This window comes from Trachypithecus francoisi, unplaced genomic scaffold, assembly GCF_009764315.1.
Source record: "Trachypithecus francoisi isolate TF-2019V2 unplaced genomic scaffold, Tfra_2.0 Contig01440, whole genome shotgun sequence".
Classification (NCBI taxonomy): domain Eukaryota; kingdom Metazoa; phylum Chordata; class Mammalia; order Primates; family Cercopithecidae; genus Trachypithecus; species Trachypithecus francoisi.
In genome coordinates, this window is record NW_022681431.1 from 29,678,436 (window position 1) to 29,699,331 (window position 20,896).

Here is a 20,896-nt window from a genome sequence, read left to right on the forward strand (position 1 = left end):
TCTTCGTCCTCACTTCCTGACCCTTTCTCACGAGTCTAGGGACCAAATGGATCCATCCCGAGCCTTTCTACTTCTGAACACGATGAGCAGTTGGTGTTTGAGGGTTTGGGGATGGGGTGTTGTTTTTTCTTTATGTTTTGTTTTTCGTTTTATGTATGAGTGGCACAACCCACACGTAAGTTGCGACGTCCAATCAAGAACGAAAATAACCCCTCACAATCAGCGATCGGGAACCAGCTGCCACAAGTGACACAGCCGGGAAACTTAGTCCCTCACAACCCCGCGCGCTCGCGACTGCCGCAGCCCCACAGTTCGCCCCGCCTCTCTCCTTCCGGAAACAATCTCCGAGGGCGGAAGGCGGGGTCCGCCCTGGCCCCGCCCACAGCGTTTCCCTCTCTCGGCCTAGCCCCGCAGCGCGCAGTCTCGGCAGGGTGGCTTTACGGCCGGAGGAGAGGGTGGGTCCCAGACTTGAGGTAAGAGGCCGAGCTGAGGGGCGGGGAAGAGGCTTTTTGCGGCAGGACGTAAGTGACGGCGAAGGCGGTGCGACAGCAGCTGGAGGGCAGAGGAGGCGGGTTTGTGTTTCCCGGGCCGAACCGGGTTGTTGGGGGGCGCGGGGCCTGGGCCAGGCGGCAGCTAAGGGCCGCGGTGACAGCATGGGTGAAGGGGAGCGGGGCAGAGGAGGCCTTGGGCTGTTTTGGGCGGTGAGTGGGGTCGAGGGACTGGCGGGTCGGAGTCCCGGGTCCAGGCCGGTTCTCTGACCCGCGGTTGGTGTTCCCCCGACCCCGCAGCGCGGGGTGTCCAATCCTCGCCATGAGGCCGCAGCAGGCGCCGGTGTCCGGAAAGGTGTTCATTCAGCGAGACTACAGCAGTGGCACACGCTGCCAGTTCCAGACCAAGTTCCCCGCGGAGCTGGAGAACCGGGTACGCAACCTGACTCCCCACGCCTGCTCTGGCGAGGGAGAGAGACTCACCGGGGACGGGAGGGATGTGGGCGACAACTGGGCCGTTGAGGATCCAGCAGTTCTGGGGAGGGCCAGGCACAGAAGGGGCCTTAGCCAAAGGTGTAAGAAGAGAGCCACTAAGCAAGACAGGTGTTTGGAGGAGGAAGAATAATATAGGCCGATCGCCGGGGTTGACGACTCTATGGAACTTTGTTGCCCGGTGCCGGGAATCTGGATCCAGCAGTCTTCCCCTGCTGCACTCCCTCAAATCCCCACCCCGGGTTATTGTCGGCAGCGTTGAGGAGCCAATTCCTGAGGCTCCAGGCCACCTCAGTCACCAGGTTTTAAGCTATATCCTCCTACCTCTCCGCGCAAGATAAATCATCATCATTCTCATAACTGGTGTTTGCTGCCTCTCTGCTGGCCGCACTGTTGGACTGAAAGGGTTTATTAGGTGCATTGCCAGGCGGTGCATTCAGGCTTTCTTGGAACCTTAAAGACGTAGAGCGTTAGATAGGCCTGGACAGGAAAATATCTCAGAACAAGGCCTTAAACTTGTCACATTCACTGGGAGCCACTTGTTTTGTCTTGCATATCAAAATGGTCATCAGGATGTAGGTCCTTTGGGTAGCATTGCATGCAAAAATGGAAGAATGGAATTCGCTTCCCCTTCAGACTTAGCAAAACGTTTTTTTAAAAAATCATTGTATCTTGTAGAGGTAATGGAGTATGTGCGTGCCTGCCTGTGTTTTTGCGTGCCCACATAGGTACACTCAACCAAAGATTCTTTTGGTCTTGACCCATGTCATGTAGATTGTGTTTCCTGTTCAGGGATCAATTTCTGGTTAGCTGGAAGCAGGTTTTGTGGCTCCCTCCTCTGTGACAGGGAGGGCGAGGGCCTGAGAGGTGATTAGGCATTCCTTGGGTGTGGGACTGAGGGATGCTGGTCATGGGATAAGTGAGTGTGGATGAGTCTATGTAGAGAAATGTGTAGCAGTTATTTACAGTTTACAGTGAGGTGGGTTGCACTGCCTGATTGCCATGGTTGGGAAATCAACAATGATCCATTGTAGTTTCCTTCAGTTTGACATAACCATGGGCAGGTTAGTGGCCCAAATATGTTTCTTGAATTGCAGATTGATCAAATATGCCTTTAAAAGATGGTGAGGTGGCTTGTTTCTGAAATGCCATTTAAATGCTGCAGTATCTTGTCAACTGTGTTATGAGTTAACTCAGCGTGACAGTAGGTGGAACTATCCACAGTGGTTTGAAGAGGTAGAAATTCAGCAAGTGGCCAGTTGGTTAGAGCTACTGAATGTTGTTTTAAAATAATTTAACATCACAGTTGATGTGTTTTACATGTTAGGATTTATGTGAAATCAGGCTAGGCGCGGTGGCTCACGCCTGTAATCCCAGCATTCTGGGAGGCCATGGTGGGTGCATCACTTGAGGTCGGGAATTCAAGACCAGCTTGGCCAACATGGTGAAACCCCATCTCTACTAAAAATACAAAAATTAGTCAGGTGTGGTGGCGGGCACCTGTAATCCCAGCTACTCAGGAGGCTGAAGTCGAAGAATTTCTTGAACCTGGGAGGCGGAGGTTGCAGTGAGCCAAGATCATGCCATTGTACTCCAGCCTGGGCGATAGAGCAAGACTGTATCTCAAAAAATAAATAAAATAAAAAGATTTACATGGAATCAATCAAATGTTTTATTTTTAAGCCTCTCATGGAGATTATGACATACAATTTATGTACTTCAAAATCAGAATATAAAGTATTCTTTTTTAACCACCATTATTTGGACATTAAAGATTCCTTTGCTTTAAGGTTTTAAAGCAACACTTACACCTCATATTTGAGCTAAATGTGTGTACGCAGAATCAGACATTAGCCTTCCACTCTGTGTGTGGCAGAGCCTTTATTTTGTAACCTAAGTACAAAAGCACAATGTAGTTACAGTGCTCCACTGATTCTTCTCAGGAAATTGATGTTTCTAAATTCTGGAGTCCTTTCACCTCTTTGACTCTATATAGCCTAGAACTGCCTGTGGTACTGAGTACTATATGGAATGTTACATGGCACTGTTCAATTGTGCCTTTGGATTTCTTTTTTCTTTTTAAATGTTTGGGTTAAAACACTAGCTTATGCTTTAAACCACTAGAAAAGCTTTGATTGTGTGTGTATGGGTGTGTGTGTGTGTTGAGATTAAATTTAAATTACAGGTTTAAACTTTCCTTGCTTTGATGAAAAATTGAAAGGTTTCTGTTTCTCTACTACTTACCCTAGAAATTTTACTGATTGCTCTGCCGTTGGAGCTGATTTTCTTTTTGTGAGAACATCACACTTGGCAACGTAATAGAGAAAGAGACTAATATGCAAGTGTTCTGTGTTATTTTAAAGCATTTTTAAAAAAATACACACACATTTGTGCCCTTTAATTTGGGAGTAGGATAGGTTCTGTCTGTTAACAAGTTCATTTTCTCTGCTGGCTTTTAGAATGTACTACTTTGATGCTTAAGCGATTTGTTGCCAGAACAGTTCCTTTAAAGGAAGCTTTATTCTCATTAGCCAAAATACAGATACCTTAGTTACCCTTGGTCTGGGTAGAAGAATGAGTGAACTGTAATTGAGGCATTTGTTCCCTTATTTCCCTTTAAAAATATGTCTCCTCATCTGGTTAGTAATTACCTTTGACCTGCCACCCTTGATACGTGATCACTGCAGGCTTCACCATGCTTCTACTATGTAGTTCAACATGAAACAAAAATTCTGGGAAAATGAGCCTGATTTCTCTTTCCATTCTGACTTTTGGTGTTTGTGGGTCCAAATTTTATTTGGCTCTGACTTCTTATATATCTAAATTTTGATAGAGCTCCTGTATCAGTGTCCAGGAACCTAAGGGAGAACACTGGCCACTGTTTTTCATAACCTAAAGGTAGTGAGATACAAATGCCAACGTTTGTTCTCTTGAACCCTTTCTTGTGAAGTTTGTTGTTTGCCTTTACTGATGCCTTCTGTGATTTTTACCCTTTATTTCCCTTTTTTAAAATAACCTTTCAAAAACGTGTTGGCATTTACTTTAACCATTTATCCTTTTTTTTTCTTTTTTTATTAACCTTTTTTTAAATTTGTTTAACTGACGTATGATTTACCTCTATCCTATAAGGCATTGTAGTCTCAGAATAATGCATAAGAATTAGTGTTTCTGGCTGGGCATGGTGGTTTGCAACCAAGTAATCCCAGTTGCTCTGGAGATTGAGGTAGGAGGATCACTTGGGGCCAGGAGTTCAAGACCAGTCTGGGCAACATAGCGATACTCTGTCTCTAAACTTAAAAAATAATAACAATTAGGGTTTCCTGGATGAATAGTAATTCTAATATGAAAGAAATAAGATGTTTCTGGGTTGAATCCCATGGTTTTGAATTGTATTGTAAAGAAACATAAATAATTCAATGACTTATAAGCACATCAAATGTGATTGGAATTATTTAGACTTTTGTGGACTTATCACTGGACAAACTGAAGGCATAATTAGGTGAACATAACAGCTTACCATTTTTGTTTGCTGAGCTCTCCTCAGTCTGTTTTCGTGAATGAGAACTCTGACAGTTCCCCAGATGACCAGCCTTGACACCACATCTTCAAGGGGTAGCTCAGTGAAGAAACACTGCCCCTGCACTTAAAGGCCGTCTTGACCCACGTAGCCTTTGTCCAAATCTCTAATATTCCTGGAAATTTAAAGTAACTCCTTTTGAAAAATGGGTCGAGCCAACACCACATTAAGGTTACATTAAATTCATGCATGCCACTAGCTCATTGACTCCTCACATTTTCCACACAATGGACAAAACAATGACAACAGCTGCTTCTAACTTAAAGAATTGTCATAGCTTAAGGATGGTCATGAATTTTTTACACTTTGAAAGATTATGTTCTTGGGGCCAGGTGCAGGTGGCTCATGCCTGTAATCCCACCACTTTGGGAGGCCAGGGGGGTGGATCACATGAGGCCAGGAGTCTGAGACCAGCCTGGCCAACATGGTGAAACCTCGTCTCTCCTAAAAATACAAAAATTAGTAGGGAATGGTGGTGCACGCCTGTAATCCCAGCTACTCAGGAGGCTGAGGCACGAGAATCACTTGATCCTGGCACCAGAGGTTACAGTGAACCAAAATTGCGCCACTGTATTCCAGCCTGGGTGACACAGGAGACTCTGTCTCAAAAAAAAGATTATGTTCTTGGGAATAGTAAGGCTCATACTGTATGTTGAGGATTTTTTTTTTTCTCTTTTTGAGACAAAGTCTCACTCTGTCACCCAGACTGGAGTGCAGGGGTGAGATCTTGGTTCACTGCAACCTCCACTTCCCAGGCTCCAGCAATCCTCCCACCTCAGCCTCCTAAGTAGCTGGGACTATGGGCATGCACCACCACGCCTGGCTAATTTTTGCATTTTTAGTAGAGACAGAGTTTCACCATGTTGCCCAGGCTGGTCTCAAACTCCTGAGCTCAAGTGATCCACCCACCTCAGCCTCCCAAATGCTGGGATTACAGGCATGAGCCATCATGCCACTAGCTCAGTCTAGGGTACTAAACTGAGTACCCTAGCCAATCTTTTGTTTTTTTTGTTTTTTTTTTTTTTTTGAGACAGAGTTTCACTCTGTCACCCAGGCTGGAGTACAGTGGCGTAATCTTGGCTTACTGTAACCTCTGGTGCCAGGATCAAGTGATTCTTGTGCCTCAGCCTCCCGAGTAGCTGGGATTACAGGCATGCACCACCGTTCCCTACTAGTTTTTGTATTTTTAGTAGAGACGAGGTTTCGTCTCTAGCCTAATTTTTTTTTTTCTGAGTCTATTTCTATCATAAAGAAAGACTTAATAGGTTCGCAGAGACCAGGAAAGGAAAAAAAAAAAAAAAAGCCAAACAAAAAAAGTCTTTAAATAAAGACTTCATAAAAGAAAGAATTCATATGTAAGTATTTACTAATTTTAGAAATAAGGGAATCCTTATGCGAGAGAAGGCCTAGAGTACAGACAGATAATGGCAGTATTGGATGAATGCTCTCCTAATGGGCCTTGAAAATCCTGGGATGAAGTAGCAAAATTTGAAATCTGTTATACAAAGTACTATTTGAAGACAGTAAAGTAATATTGGAGGAATAAAGTAAAAGCAGATGATAGAGTGAAACAATGGATGACAGTACAGGTTCTTTCTTATGTGAAATATGCGGAACCAGAAGTATTTCAGATTTGGGGGGTTTTTTAGATTTTGAAATATTTGTTTATACTAATGAGATATCTTGGGGTTGGGATCCAAGTGTGAACATGAAATTCATTATTTTTATATCCACCTTATACATATAACCTGAAGGTAATTTTATACAATATTTTAAATGACTTTATGAGACAAAGTGTGTGTACACGGAACCATCTTACCACCTTTTGTGAGCGTGCTTGCATGGGAGAATCTGGCTGTGCATGGAAAAGGTACATGGCAGCTGACGGGGACTGGAAGGGTCTTTTTCCCTTGGGGACACTGAATAAACTATGTGTTGTGCACCTGCATTTTGACTGTGACCCCTCACATGAGGTCAGGTGTGGAATTTTCCACTTGTGGTGTCATGTCAGTGCTCAAAAGTTTCAGAATTTGGAGCCTTTCTGACTTCAGAATTTAAATCAGGAATGCTCAACCTGTAGTAGTATTAGTGTAAATTTAAGATAATGGTGTCACCAAATAGAGGTAATAAGAGTGAATGACTTGATGTGAAAAATTGTGTATTAGCTTGAGATTTTACCTTAACAAATTTTACCTTATTTAGTAACAGGAGAATTGCTTCAAAAGAGATAGACTGAGTAAACAGAATATAGAACCTATGCCTTTTGATCCTTCTGCTAAAATGTCACTTTTTTTTTGCCTAGTAAATTCCAGTGTTTACTTACTCAATTTAAGATTACCTGCCCTTCCCAGATAAAGGGAATATCTCCTTGCTTTTGTGCCCCCACTATTTGCCTATATGATAGTACCCTGTCAGCTTACTGCATTTTTTTTTTTTTCTTTGAGACAGAGTCCTGCTCTGTCGCCCAGGCTGGAGTGCAGTGGTGCAATCTCAGCTCACTGCAAGCTCTGCCTCCCAGGTTCACGCCATTCTCCTGCCTCAGCCTCCCCAGTAGCTGGGACTACAGGCACCCACCACCACGTCTGACTAATTTTTTTTGTATTTTTAGTAGAGACGGGGTTTCACCGTGTTAGCCAGGATGGTCTCGATCTCCTGACCTCGTGATCTGCCTGCCTCGGCCTCCCAAAGTGCTGGGATTACAGGTGTGAGCCACCGCGCCTGGCCAGCTTTTTACATTTTTGTGTTTACATACCTGTTCTGCTTGCATAAACTTGAGGATTGAGACAGTGCTTTATCTTGAGGTTTTTCATAGTATCTGATAGTAGGTGCTCAGTAAATGTGAATCTAAATGAATGGAAAGAGGAACAAAGTCCAGAGTTACTTGAAATTTAGTAGGAAGAATAAAGAAGTACCTTATTGAGCCTTGACGCTATCCAGTATTTATAGAGGGATAAAATTAGACAAACTAAGCAGTTTTGGTAACTTAGGCCCAGATTTAATCACCAAAAAAATTGTCAACTAGTGGCTAAGAATGGTGACAAAACAAGATACATTATTGATAGCATGCATTAGTAAGTTGATTTTTTTTTTTTTTTTTTTCTTTTTTTTTTGAGGCGGAGTCTCGCTCTGTCACCCAGACTGGAGTGCAGTGGCGCAATCTCTGCTCACTGCAAGCTCCGCCTCCCGGGTTCACGCCATTCTCCTGCCTCAGCCTCCCGAGTAGCTGGGACTACAGGCGCCCGCCACCTCGCCCGGCTAGTTTTTTTTTTTTGTATTTTTAGTAGAGATGGGGTTTCACGTAAGTTGATTTTTTTTTCCAAAACTTATTTTTAAATTCTTTCTTCTCTACAGATTGATAGGCAGCAGTTTGAAGAAACAGTTCGAACTCTAAATAACCTTTATGCAGAAGCAGAGAAGCTTGGCGGCCAATCATATCTTGAAGGTTGTTTGGCTTGTTTAACAGCATATACCATCTTCCTATGCATGGAAACTCATTATGAGAAGGTAACGCTACTTTTGTTTTCACAAAAATCTCTTAAAATCATGAAGAAGGCAAGTTTATTACTTTTTGTAATACTATTACATGTAATACAATGTAATACTATTATTACATTGATGCTTACACAGTGATAGTTGCTGTAAAATATTTAGGGGCATTTGTCATTCAAATTGTGTTCCAATGTACAGAGGCACATAGTCCTGAGTCTTTCAAAACAGGTTACAGTTGGTATGTCCACTTGCAGTTGATGTGTCAATGTTCAGACTGGCCTACACTTAAGAAGAATGTAGAAAATCTTTATGTTCTCTTCCTACTCAGCTTTCTGGGAATGTTTTTACTTTATTTCCCTAAATGTCACTCTCTTCTCCCACCTGAGTTCTTACCTTCTCTTTCCAGTTGGCTGCTATCTCCTGAATTGCTTATTTCCCAACTTAAGATGACCAGAAGTCAAACCTCCCACCTCCCCATTTTGTCAGTAGCACCCCTGTCTTTTCAATACCATCTTTGGGCATGAGGGATGAAGAAGAGGGAAAAATTAATCTGTTTTCAAAGACTGAAATATCTTTCATTTTCACATTCATTCACTTTTTGTGATTTCCTCTGCCACTATCCTACGTTATGCCCTTATTCTGTCTTTCCTAGACTATTGAAATAGTGTGGCTTGTCTCATTTCTTCCCTCCTTTTGCTTTTCTAAATTATCTGCTGCTGTTTTTATAAAACACAGATTTACTTCCCTTACTACTTCTGCCAAGTCAGAGACCTTCCCTGGCTTCCCGTGTTTTACCACTAAGTAAAGTTCAAGGCCCTGCTCAAGCTGACCTCAGCTTACCTTTCCAGCCCTGCCTCCCATTCCTTCCTTTACTTTCTCCCTCAGCTAAACTCTATCCCTCACTGGTCAGCAAACATACCCACTGTGGTTCTCCTCCACCTGGAATGCTATCTTCCCAGGTTCAAATACCACCAGTCCCTTAGGTGTCACTTTCATCTAACTTTTTCTCTATTTTAGTCAGAATTCTTTCTCTTCTCTTGTGTCCCTACATTTTATTTGTATCTGTTTTCTGGCACTTGCCTCACTCTTCTTTGGAATGTAGCAGTTTATGTTCTTGTCTTATTTGCCTTTCAAGTGTGTATTTTTCTTGAGGACAATGCCTTAACCATTTTGTATCCCTGTTCATGACTGACACCATGCCTTGGGTATATCAGGCACTCATTGAATGTATGTTAAATAAATGACTGTAAATTAATCACGGTAAGCCCTGGTATATCACTAAATTCTGACAGTGCTCAGAAAACGAAATGCTGTAAGAATATATCATACCGCATCTGATAGAAATGTCTTACACTCCATGTAGTGGAGAGTGCATATAGTTGCAGCTAAAGTTTTTGGAGCTGTTGGCTGAAAATGCTGTTGTATTCTTCATTACCATCCTGTTACTATAATTCCATCTCATATAAACAAGTCTATTTAAGTATAGTTATTTATATCCTTCCCCATGTTGAAATAGGAGAAGTTCTCTTGTCCCCCTTGCAGGGTGTGCGATGGGGGTGTGACTTGCTTCTTCAGTACCCGGCTGCTCAAACCTCTAGGGGTGCATACAGATGGGCAGGCTGTGGGGCTCCAACCCCACGGCAGTGTCTAGGTGTGAATGTTTTACAGCTCCTGAAGCCCCAGTGAGCATATGTTACAGGGTGCTCTTTTAGTTTAGCTGTCCATAGGCGGCTTGTGTTAGCTCAGTTAGACCCCTGCCTTATCGCAAGGGCAGAGGGCTTTCTGTATCCCAGAGTTCTTGCCTTGGTGTACCAGAAGAGTCAGATCACATGTGGGCTTGGAGAATGAGTGCAAGGTTTTGCTGAGTGGAAGTAGCTCTCAGCAGATGGGGGGGCCAGAAGGGAGATGGTTTTCCCCTGAGGTCAGGCTGCTCAACGACCGAACTCTTCGACCACCCTGGCCAAACTCTGCGTGATTCTGCCGATTGATGGCCTACCAGTGTGCCAGTGTGCTCCTACGCCAGTGTGTTCCTCTCAACATCCAGCCACCATCTATGTGTTCCTCCACGAATGTTCACCTCTCGACATCCAGCCGCCTGTTTGCCTGCCTGCTAGGGTCTCAGGGCTTTTATAGGCACAGGATGGGGGCATGACAGGCCAGGGTAGACTTACAGCGTTTGGGCAGGAAAACAAAAATGCCTGTCTTCACCTACTGAGCACAGGCCTGGAGGTGGAGTGCTAGCCAGGGACCACGCCCTTCTCCACCCAGCACTTCCCTACCTGCCTGCTTCTGTATCCTTTAAAGGGACCATGCTCTTCCCTTCCATATCAATACCACACAGAGAAGCTTTCATTCCTGTTTAACTTTCAAAATCAGAAATTATCAAGGCTCAGTGTCAGCTTTCAGTCTGTTTCAGTGTATCTCCTCTCTAATACTTTCAGTGAGTGAAGGCTCAGGGGATTTGTTTGCTCAGTAACTATTGGAAAGCCTACTATGTGCTAAGCAAAGTGCTGGCACATAACCAAACAGGACAAACATGGTTGCTGACCTTGTGGAGTTCATAATTAAGTGGTGACAGCTGATAATAACAAGGAAACAAAGACAACAAAATTACACATTATGATAAGTGCCTTGAAGGAAACAAAGTGGCCTGTGGTAGAAAATAATAGGCAGGACCTAATCTAGGGTGTGTGGTCAAAAGAGGCCTCTGAGGTGGTGACATTTAAGCTGTTGCATGAAGGATGAAAAGTCTGGGGCATTAAGGCAGAACGATGAACCGTACATAAAGGCCCAGAGAGCTTGATGGACCCTGGGAACTGAGAGAAGGTGATGCACAGGAGAGGAGGGGCAGAGAATGATGGGAGGTGGATTTGGAGAGGTAAGCAGGAGCTGTAGCTTGGAGTGCCTAGTCCATGGAACGAAGTATAGATTTTATTTTTAGTGCAAGTGGGAAGCTACTCAAAGTATTTAATCAAGAGAGTGATGTGATCAGATTTTCATTTTATTTATTTTTGTAATAGAGACAGGGTCTCACTGTGTTGTCCACACTGGTCTCGAACTCCTGGGCTCAAGCGATCCTCCCACCTCAGCCTCTCAGAGTATTGGGATTAAAGGGATGAGCTGCTGTGCCCAGCAAGATTTTCATTTTAAAGAGATCTCTTTGCTTTGTGGTAAAAAGGCATGAGAATAGAAGTAGAGGCCGGGCGCGGTGGCTCAAGCCTGTAATCCCAGCACTTTGGGAGGCCGAGACGGGCGGATCACGAGGTCAGGAGATCGAGACCATCCTGGCTAATACGGTGAAACCGTGTCTCTACTTAAAAATACAAAAAACTAGCCAGGCTACGAGGCGGGCGCCTGTAGTCCCAGCTACTCGGGAGGCTGAGGCAGGAGAATGGCGTAAACCCGGGAGGCGGAGCTTGCAGTGAGCTGAGATCCGGCCACTGCACTCCAGCCTGGGTGGCAGAGCAAGACTCCGTCTCAAAAAAAAAAAAAAAAAAAAAGAATAGAAGTAGGGAAACAAGTGAGGAAGCTCCACAGAAGTCCAGGCAAGAGTGAGATAGCCTGGACTGGGAAGGGAGCAGGGGAGGTGCAAAGAGGTGACCAGCTCCAAGGGATATGTTGATAGTCAGCATGAATGTAGGAGGGGAGGGTAAAGCTGAATTCGTATGGGTAGAAACTTTATCATCCAGAATGGCTATTTACAGAAGTCCATAATATTGCTAATTTAAGGTAGAAGCACATCTCTTGAGTATTTTATTCATGCTTAGTGAAATATTAAAAGGTTTGAGTTGTCATTACATTTGTTGATAAAATTTTAATTGTATTTGTCAAAGTATATTTGCTGAAATAGAAGTACTGATGTCATTTGTAAAAAGAAATTAGTAATTGGGTGCTAGTCAGTTTATACGAATTATGAGATCTTGGACAAATTAATCTCTCTGAATTCTCTCAACTGTAAAATGGATATTAGAATTAATAATTTTCTTCACATGTGGTTAGTGCTTAATAAACAGTGTTTTCTTGAGGTCGATTTTTTTTTCTTTTTTCTTTTTTTTTTAATTATTGAGACAGAGTCTTGCCCTGTCGCCCAGGCTGGAATGCAGTGGTGTGATCCCACTCCTCCACCTCCTGGCTTCAAGTGATTCTTGTGCCAGTAGAGATGAAGTTTCACCACGTTGACCAGGCTGGTCTTGAACTCCTGGGTTCAAGTGATTCTTGTGCCAGTAGAGATGAAATTTCACCATGTTGACCAGGCTGGTCTCAAACTCCTGGCCTCAAGTAATCCACCTGCGTTGGCCCCCCAGAGTTCTAAGATTGCAGGCGTGAGCCACTGCACCCAGCACCCAGCCTTTATTACTTTAAAAAAAAAAAAAAAAAACTAGAGATGGGGTCTCTCACTATGTTGGCTAGGCTGGTTTTGCACTCCTGGCCTCAAGTGATCCTCCCATCTCGGCCTCCCAAAGTGCTAGGGCTACAGGCATGAGCCACTGTGCCCAGCCACGATAGATTTTAAATGAAGTTACCTATGTAAGTTTTAATCAGATATTTATGAACTCACATATGATTTTTTATTTTCAAGTATAAGTAATCTTTTAGTCAGCTGCTAGTTTATTTGGGTGCTGAAAATACTTAGCTCTCAAATAAAATCCTTCCAATTATGAAATCTTGGAAGATGGTCCTCGATACCAGAAATTCAATGGAAATTGGTTGATCCCAATATGTGTTTTAGCTTGGATTTGTAGACATTGTGTAAGGTCCTATTTTATAGAGCAAATATTATAAAGCAAGTAAAGACCAAATAAAATTAATCCAGAAACCAAATTTAAGGCATGGCCACATTTTAAAAATAGGTGATATTTTGTAGAAAGTGAACACGGATAACTAGATTGTGCAAAATTAATAACTGGAATGATCATAGTTAAGATATGATATACCTATACTTTTAATAGAAGTGTGTATTTGTGTTTCGATAAAATGATTAAAATGTAAGCATAGTTGCCCTCTCCCTTTCCCAGTTTGTCTCTCAGGAATTTTTGTGCTATTATTTTCTACTTACGAAAGGACGGGGTTGAGTCATTTAGTCTCTATTGTTTTAAACACCGAAATTCCTAGTCTACAAACAGTAAGCCAAATATAACAGTGCTTATACTTTGTCATGTGTGTTAAATGTTTTGAAATTGTAAATAGGCCTTTTAAAACTCACTAGAACAATCATGCATTTTTCCCTATAATGTGCTATTTATTGATTTAAAATGAAGATAAAGACTTCAGTGTTATTTCTCTATTGTTGCTACCCATGATAATTAGGGAACAAATGGGCTCGTGGAACGTTCTCCTCTCAGTATCTCTCTGCCTTGTTCATGAACTAGAAAACATTCCTTCTGCCTATGTGCAGAATGTCTAGAAGGAACACAGGAGAGAACTTGGATATGTTCTGAAAACAGTAAGATGTAGTGTTACTTAGCCTCAATCAGGCTATTTTTCTTGAAGGTCTGGAAGGCTTTCTCCAGTTGAATATCCTCAGGGAGGACAGTAGTTTTTTCCAAGGTTTGATTGTGTTTCACTTTGTAAATATTATACAAATTGAAGTTTTGTTGAGGATTTGAGAGTGACAGATAACTTTGTTAAATATTATGGTTTACTTTGACATTGATTTACCAAAAATAATAAAGTGTGAATAAAATGTCAACATATGATTTCTTGGGGGTGAGAATGGCGCTTTGTCCTTTCTGAGATTGTGGTATGAGTTTACACATATTAATACTTTTCGGCTATTAAAGAGACTAAGAGTTTTATCGTTTGTTTGTTTTAATTTTTATTTTATTTTTATTTTGAGACTAAGAGTTTTAAAGCATCTTGTTAAGGAGAGTGTTGCCTTCACCACAATAGTATAAGAAGATTTAGAGCTTACACAAAAAGGAAAACTGATTGTTTTCTTTCTGAACTGGTACCCAAGTGCATATCAATATTACTAAAGTTTATTAAAAAAAAAAAAAAACAGAAAACTTGCCCAACAAAGTTATACTTGAACCAAATAAAAGAATGCTGTTGCTGTTTCTTTGCTCGTAACTTGTACTCAGAGAAAGGAGACGGAAAGCTGTTCTGAAGGAATCCTTTCTTTGAAACCAGCCATGCAGGCATTTTTCTGAGTGTCTTCCTTAGTATTAATGGACTGGTGTGAAGGGAGACTGAGTCTCCAGTTTCCAATTCTGGCAGGTGAGCTGAGAAGGAAATTGGAGAGAAGATTGAGAGGCCTTAGTTGGGCACCTTTATGGGCTACTTCCTTCTATTCATTATTTTAGGATGATTGACAAACTCTGATGTGAAGATAGTGCCTAAGGGGTTTTTTTGCTCATAAAAACCAAGCACAGCTCAAATTCTTTGAGTGCTGAAAATAGGAGAATGATACATGCATTGCTTCAGGTAATTAGATGAAAAAAACAAATCTTTTCTTTAGAAATAGTACTCCTAATTTATTACATAAGAACCATGCAGATTGTTCTTTCAATAATCTTACGCTCTTTTAAAGAAGCATAAAACATGAGATGAGATTTTTTTATCCCCCCAAAAAACTTGAATAAACTGTTTAGTTTTCCTCAATTAGAAAATTCTTTATATGAAACAGGTAGAGTTTTAAATTCTAAGTCAGTGTATACGAAAGCATCTAAATTGTGACATCCTAATTTTTTAGTTTGGTCTGTACGTTATATAAGGCACACTTAAATTATTGCTTAATTTCCAACTTTATTTTCATACAGTTCTTTTTTCCCTTTAAGTTGTGATCACATTTTTGTGACTTTATCATTTGCTAATAGTGTGAATTTAGGGAAATACATAGTAATTTGAAGAACTGGATCAAAGCCTCTTTGAACATTAGAGCCAGAAAAAAGTTATGATGACTTCGAGCCTGAAATAAAACATGTAACTCTTTGATTTTGGATGTAGCTATTAAGATTTATTTTCTTCTAGCTTATCTGTCTCAGAATTGCCCTTATTAAAGCTGGAGATTTGGCAATTTCCAGAAGTTCCTTTGTATCCTATCTGGTTTTTGTCTACATTTGCTTTGACTTTTACAAGCTTAATACTAAACTTATAAATTGAGGTTGCTGTCTAGGAAATGAGCAAACTGCAGAATAGCACTACATGCAGTCATGGAAATGACATAAGACACTTGTATTTATCAGAAACTCCCTGGCAGCTAATGCCCACATGCTCTGCAAAGGAAATAAACTTTTTAGTTTTGAAAGAATGGGGCTACCTTTTGTTATAAGCCAAGCTTTTATCATTACTTTAAATTGATGAACATGTACAAAGGAGAGAAGCAGTCCTTTAAGTTTTGTAAAAGTCAAGGCCAAGAACTGTCCTTGATTTTAGAAGATGTCACATTAACAGCACTTTATGAATAGGAAAAGAGAAGCATGAGCAGCCATTGTGTATAGAGCCATCTGTGTGTTTCTCCACATGCAGGATTGAGGTGGCTGGGAAGTAGGAAGGAGGGAGTTGGTTCTCACCGTGCCGTTGTGTGCTTTTGCATTTATTTGCATTGCGTTGAAGATATTTTTGACTGGAAGAGTCCCTCACACTTTGCTATATGTCATATGCAACTCCTGTGAGCCAAGTAATCACAGCTGTATTCCACCATGTGAATATCTGTGTGATTTGCCTTGAAAACAAATTCCCACTGCCTGAATATTTTGAGATCTCACTAACACTTAAAGGGAAATCTGATAAAGTTTGTAAAAAGCTGTGGTGTTTCTTTTTGTCAGGTTTTGAAGAAAGTCTCCAAATACATTCAAGAGCAGAATGAGAAGATCTATGCTCCACAAGGCCTCCTCCTGACAGACCCCATTGAGCGAGGACTGCGAGTTGTATCTTTTTAGTTTGGATCAGAAAGTCTAAATATTTATAACAAGAAAATGTTGATATTGTTTGGCATCGGCTAGAGAGAATTTAACTCCCATCCTGTATTTGTCCTAGGTAGTTGCTGTGTGAATTGCATACCTACTGTAAACCCCCTGTCTCCAACATTTTTTATTTTAAAGCATGTCCCTCCTTCCATTGCATGGTGCAAGTCTCTGTGGTTTGTTTACTATTCTGGTCACCATCTTTCCTGGTGGTTCTGAGGGCATCTTGTAGTAATAACGGGGGGTGGTTTGAGTAATGCATTTCAGCTGCAGAAACCCTGAACCTGAAGCCCCTTTGAAATGGATAAACTCATAATGTGTGGTGAGACTTGTCATCCAAATGAATTGCAGTTTCATGGGTTCATCTGACTAGTTGAAATCAGTTACAGCTGCCAGATGTATAATTTCATTACCTTTGACATACTGTGCATATTTTTAGAGGCAATAAGCTTTGAAAATCACTAAGTGAATTTGGTAAATACAATTGCAAAAAACTAATTTAGCTTGATAACTGGAGTAATGGGTAAATAAATTTTTTTAAAAACCTAGGTCACAGAATCCCAGGCCTTCCAGCTGATAATAATTTCAGCAGTTTTATTATACTCTGCAACAGTAGTTCTTAAACTTTCAGGGGCCATGAACCCTTTCCCAAGAAAAAAGTTCTCATATAATTTCAGGGTATTTTTAAATCCCTGAATTCATTACCTCCATGGATTCTCAGTTAAGAACTCCCTAATTCTACAAATAAAGCATCCTTTTCAGAATTTGTTTTGTTTTCAAAACATAAATCATCGGTGTTTGGGAAGGAACTATACGTGGACTATAAGTAATTACATTTCTTAAAATATTCAGCAAATTAGAGAAAGCAAACAAGTAGGAAAAAAGTTTAATAATTGAAAAATAAGCAAAGCAAACTGAAAGCAAAGTCTGCGGATCACACCCTTCACCTTGCCAAGTCCCCTTTATGTATTGTGTCCTGTAGTGTGTTTTCTTAACAGCCATGCTGTTTAGATTGAAATTACCATTTATGAAGACAGAGGCATGAGCAGTGGAAGATAAACCGTAGAATTAAAGGTAAATATGAAATGATATGGCTTGTATGCAGCTTTTGCAAGTTTAGAGGATGCATAAATATTCTTCCCCGCATGGTAAATAAATCATTAAATCACGCAGTTAAATAGCGGTATATTTGCTGTGTTAGCTTAAGCTAGTCACCGTATTATTAGCTTGATACTTAAAATGTGTATTCGGCCCAAGTTCTGTTTGGTGATAGAGAATTTAATTCTGATTTTTTTCCTGCTGTATTGTGTTCAGACTGGTTTTGTTGTTACTTTGGTGGGGGAATGGGGGATGGCAGTTACTTGGCTTGTTTTAATATTTCAAAACTATCTTAGGCATATAAATAAGTGGGTTTTGCATATAAGAATGAGTTCAGAGATGTCTACCTGTATGACAAATGGCTTTAATAAGCAAAGGGAACATTTCGGAGGGGAGTGGGGAGATTCTGAATGTCTCATTTATTATATTTAAGTGGCTTCAGACCCCTGTGGAAGAAACCTTACCTACTGAGTAGAAACATAAATTTCATTCCTTTGTTTAAAGTGTTAATGTCCTTAAATATCCAGATACTGCCCTTTAATGAGTAAGAAACAAATTAATACTAATAAGAATCTGTAGGCAGAGTCACGTTGAATCCATAAGTACTTTAGCATAGCCTTCTAAGTGACAGGAAGTAGCATTTCACTATTTCTGCCAATTTCAGTTACGTGGTCTTCCTACAGAAAGTGTTCTTCTGCTGCACTTTTCTGGTTGACTGTGCTTACAGATATCTGTCACTAAGTAATAGCACAGATACAGAGTGTACTAAAGCCGACATATGTCTTCCTAGGGCAACATTAATAACAGCTCCCATTTTGAGGGCACCTACTATGTGCCTGGTATTGTACAAATGGTACTTCTGAACCTCATAAGAACCCTACAAAGTATTTACCCATTTTACAGATGAGCAAACTCGGATACAAATAGATTACATGATGTTTTCACAATCACACAGTTAACGAGTATTGGGATATGAACCCAAGTCTGATTGACCATAAAACCCCTGTCTTTTATACCATACTTGCTCTCAGTACTTGCAGCAGCAGGAACATGGAGAAAAGGAAGAGTTCATCAGATAATTCTAGAGGTTTATCCCCTTCTCTTCTTTTTCAATGCTTAAAAAAAAAAAAAAAACATTTTGTCTGCTCCTGTATAATTTATTCAATCCTGCAAGCCATGCAACATTCCAGAGCTGCCTTCTTTAGCACTAGTGAATGTGTCACCTGAATTCCTGAAAGCCAAAGATCTAAATCATGACATCCTCTGCCGTATGCTGTGTTTCCTTAAAAAGGCTTTGTTTTGGAACACTTAGTGTTACTTGTCCATACACTTTCTCATGGACAATTTTCAAACTGATACTTCTCAAACCAGTGACCTTCTGTGTGGCTTTTGTTCCATGCCATGGTTTGTATATCGGTTGCAGCTGCGATGACTTGGCACAGCCCATTTGTCATGACTCATTTTGCAGCTATTGTGTAATCATGTGTTTTTTCTGATGTATGGGGTTTGAGCGATTACACACCAGAGGCTAATCTATCAATATTCAAATAACTAGAATTTTGAAATGGGAAAGATTTACATTAATAACTTCTGGATACCATTTTTCATGAATGCAGATATTTTTGTTCAACACAATTTCGTTTTTGGAGTTAGGTGTTCCCAAGGTTCAGGATGTAATGTGGGCTGAGATCTTGGGAAAGGGGAGGAAACTCTAAGCATAATTTATTCAATTCTTCCATTTTTCTTCAGTCTGGAAGGTGTCTGCAATTTGAAGTAATATGTGGGAATTAGTGACTTAACAAAAGACTACACAAACATGCGGATGGCCTTTATTTTTATAAGGAGTTTTAAACAAAAATACTTATCTTTAAGCTTAATTTTTGTAATATCTTGCATGTATCTTTATTATCACATTCTTATTGTTACATACACTGGTGTTTTCTCTCTGGATTAAAATTGCCATCTTTATATAAAATGGAATACATGATTATTCCATCATAACTAGTGATAATAAAAACAGCTAATGTTTGTTGGCACATCTGTGCCAGCACTATTCTGAATGCTTAATTTTAATCATCACAATGACCCTGTGAGGTAGATATTGTTATCCCTGTTTTTCAGATGAGGAACTTAAGTTGCTGGCCCAAGGACGAACAGCTAGTAGACAGCAGTCAAGGCAGCCTGGCTTCGTGGTGATGTGCTTGGTCAGAGATCTGAATATCTAGGACTTAGATTTGTAGACTATTGAGCTGTAGACTCATTTAGACAAATGGTACCAAGATATTTTAGTAGATAAAATCCTGGGTTAGTAGAACATAGACCACATGTTATATGCTCATATCAGTTGATGGAAGAAAAATGATTTTACAAGTTACTTTCAGCACCTCTCTCAAACCTTTACTTCTCCCTCTAATTACAGATCCCACTTCCAGCCGGGCCCCTCATGTATCCACTGGCCGACCGCAGAGTGTCCCTACCTCCTCTCCAGAGCATCATTCCTTTCTATCTGCTGCCAGAGCCACGGTGCCATTTACTCCAAGGACTCACTTTCTAAAATTCCACACCTGGGGTGACCTCTAGTCGCTCAGCATCCACTTTGTGTCTCCAAATTGTGTAGGACTCTGTAATCTTTTGATTAGTTTCTGAGAAAACACAATGAAGCATTTCACTTTTTTTAATTCAAAGCCGTTTAATAAAACACAGTTGGTTAGCCCAATGCAAAGCTTATTATCTGCCACCAGTACGTGCCATTGGTTCTCTTCATTCCTTGGGCCAGCTTCTCAGGTGGTTTTAGACCTCAACAAGCCGTATCTTCGCCAGTGTTCTATCTTGTTGCCCTAAATTAATAAAATGCTTTTCTCCAGGATTTTGGTGAGGGTTGGCTGTGGCTGTCGTTTTGCTAATGCATCTCCCAGATTTCAAAGAATTACCGGTTTTACCATGACTCAAATCTTAAGATCTGTTTCTACTATTCCTCAAACCGAAGCTCCTTGAAAAAAATAATGTATAATGTTATTTGTTTTATTATATCAATTATTCCTAATTAAAGCAGTATTTAATGCAATTTCCAGTTATTTCTTTGGAGAATTTGATGTCATTGTTGCATTACTTTGAATGTTGGAAAGATGTGGTGCGTGTTGCTTGTTCATCACAAAAATCAGTAAGCACAATAAAGTGGATGCCAAACCATCAAACACATAGGTGTTCCTGCTGTGTCCCTGGATATGGAATAAGCAGGTATAAAAAATATTTTAATTATAGTTTTGTTATAAATATAACTTATGAGAAAAAAATTTGATAGGAATAATACTGTATATTACTAATTTTTAACTATCCCTACATAAGGCAAACCTTATGACTCACAGAATTTTCTCATATACAGTATTCAGTGCACAGAAATCTTATGATTGGCTCAAGTACAGTAAGTTACTTCTCAGTAGAACTCTCAAGTCTGAGTCCTATCTGTAGCTCTGCTTTTGGCTGTACATTCCTAGGATCGGGGCTGCTTATGCCTTTCGTTTATCCTTGGGGTTTGAGAGCGCTGTATTTGGGAGAGGGTTTAAAAATACATTAGAAGAGGGAAACCATTAAAAGTTTCACTGTCAGAGATATTGTAGGTGCTAATACTGGATTTCGTCTTTCAGATTTAATTTCTTTTATGGGTCTGTTAGTCATTCAGCAAATACCGTAAGTATGTTTAATATTTTAATTGTGTAAAACTCATTTGTTACTCTACAGCCTGTAATAGTGTGTCTGCCTTTTCAACCCGTTGCAATAACTTTGCTGAAATATTAACACATTAATAAAACTTTTCTTAAACAAATTATCTCTGTGTCGTATTTGGTGGG

The 20,896-nt window shown here is 40.6% G+C and overlaps 1 protein-coding gene across 3 annotated transcripts; it reads left to right on the forward strand.

Annotated features, from left to right (window-relative positions):
* Nucleotides 1–353: 353 nt before the first annotated feature.
* Nucleotides 354–20,871, forward strand: GOLGA7 (golgin A7). 3 transcript variants are annotated; one of them, XM_033232079.1, is made up of 6 exons: nt 354–473; nt 789–921; nt 7,909–8,061; nt 15,813–15,914; nt 16,962–17,024; nt 19,468–20,871. In XM_033232079.1, exons 2-5 carry the CDS (start codon nt 811–813, stop codon nt 17,007–17,009), a joined length of 414 nt encoding a protein of 137 aa, XP_033087970.1. In that variant the 5' UTR covers nt 354–473; nt 789–810; the 3' UTR covers nt 17,010–17,024; nt 19,468–20,871. The 3 variants fall into 3 exon arrangements, with proteins under 3 accessions (XP_033087970.1, XP_033087966.1, XP_033087961.1); XM_033232075.1 differs by having other exon boundaries at nt 424–572; nt 16,957–17,024; XM_033232070.1 differs by having other exon boundaries at nt 424–572.
* Nucleotides 20,872–20,896: the final 25 nt, after the last annotated feature.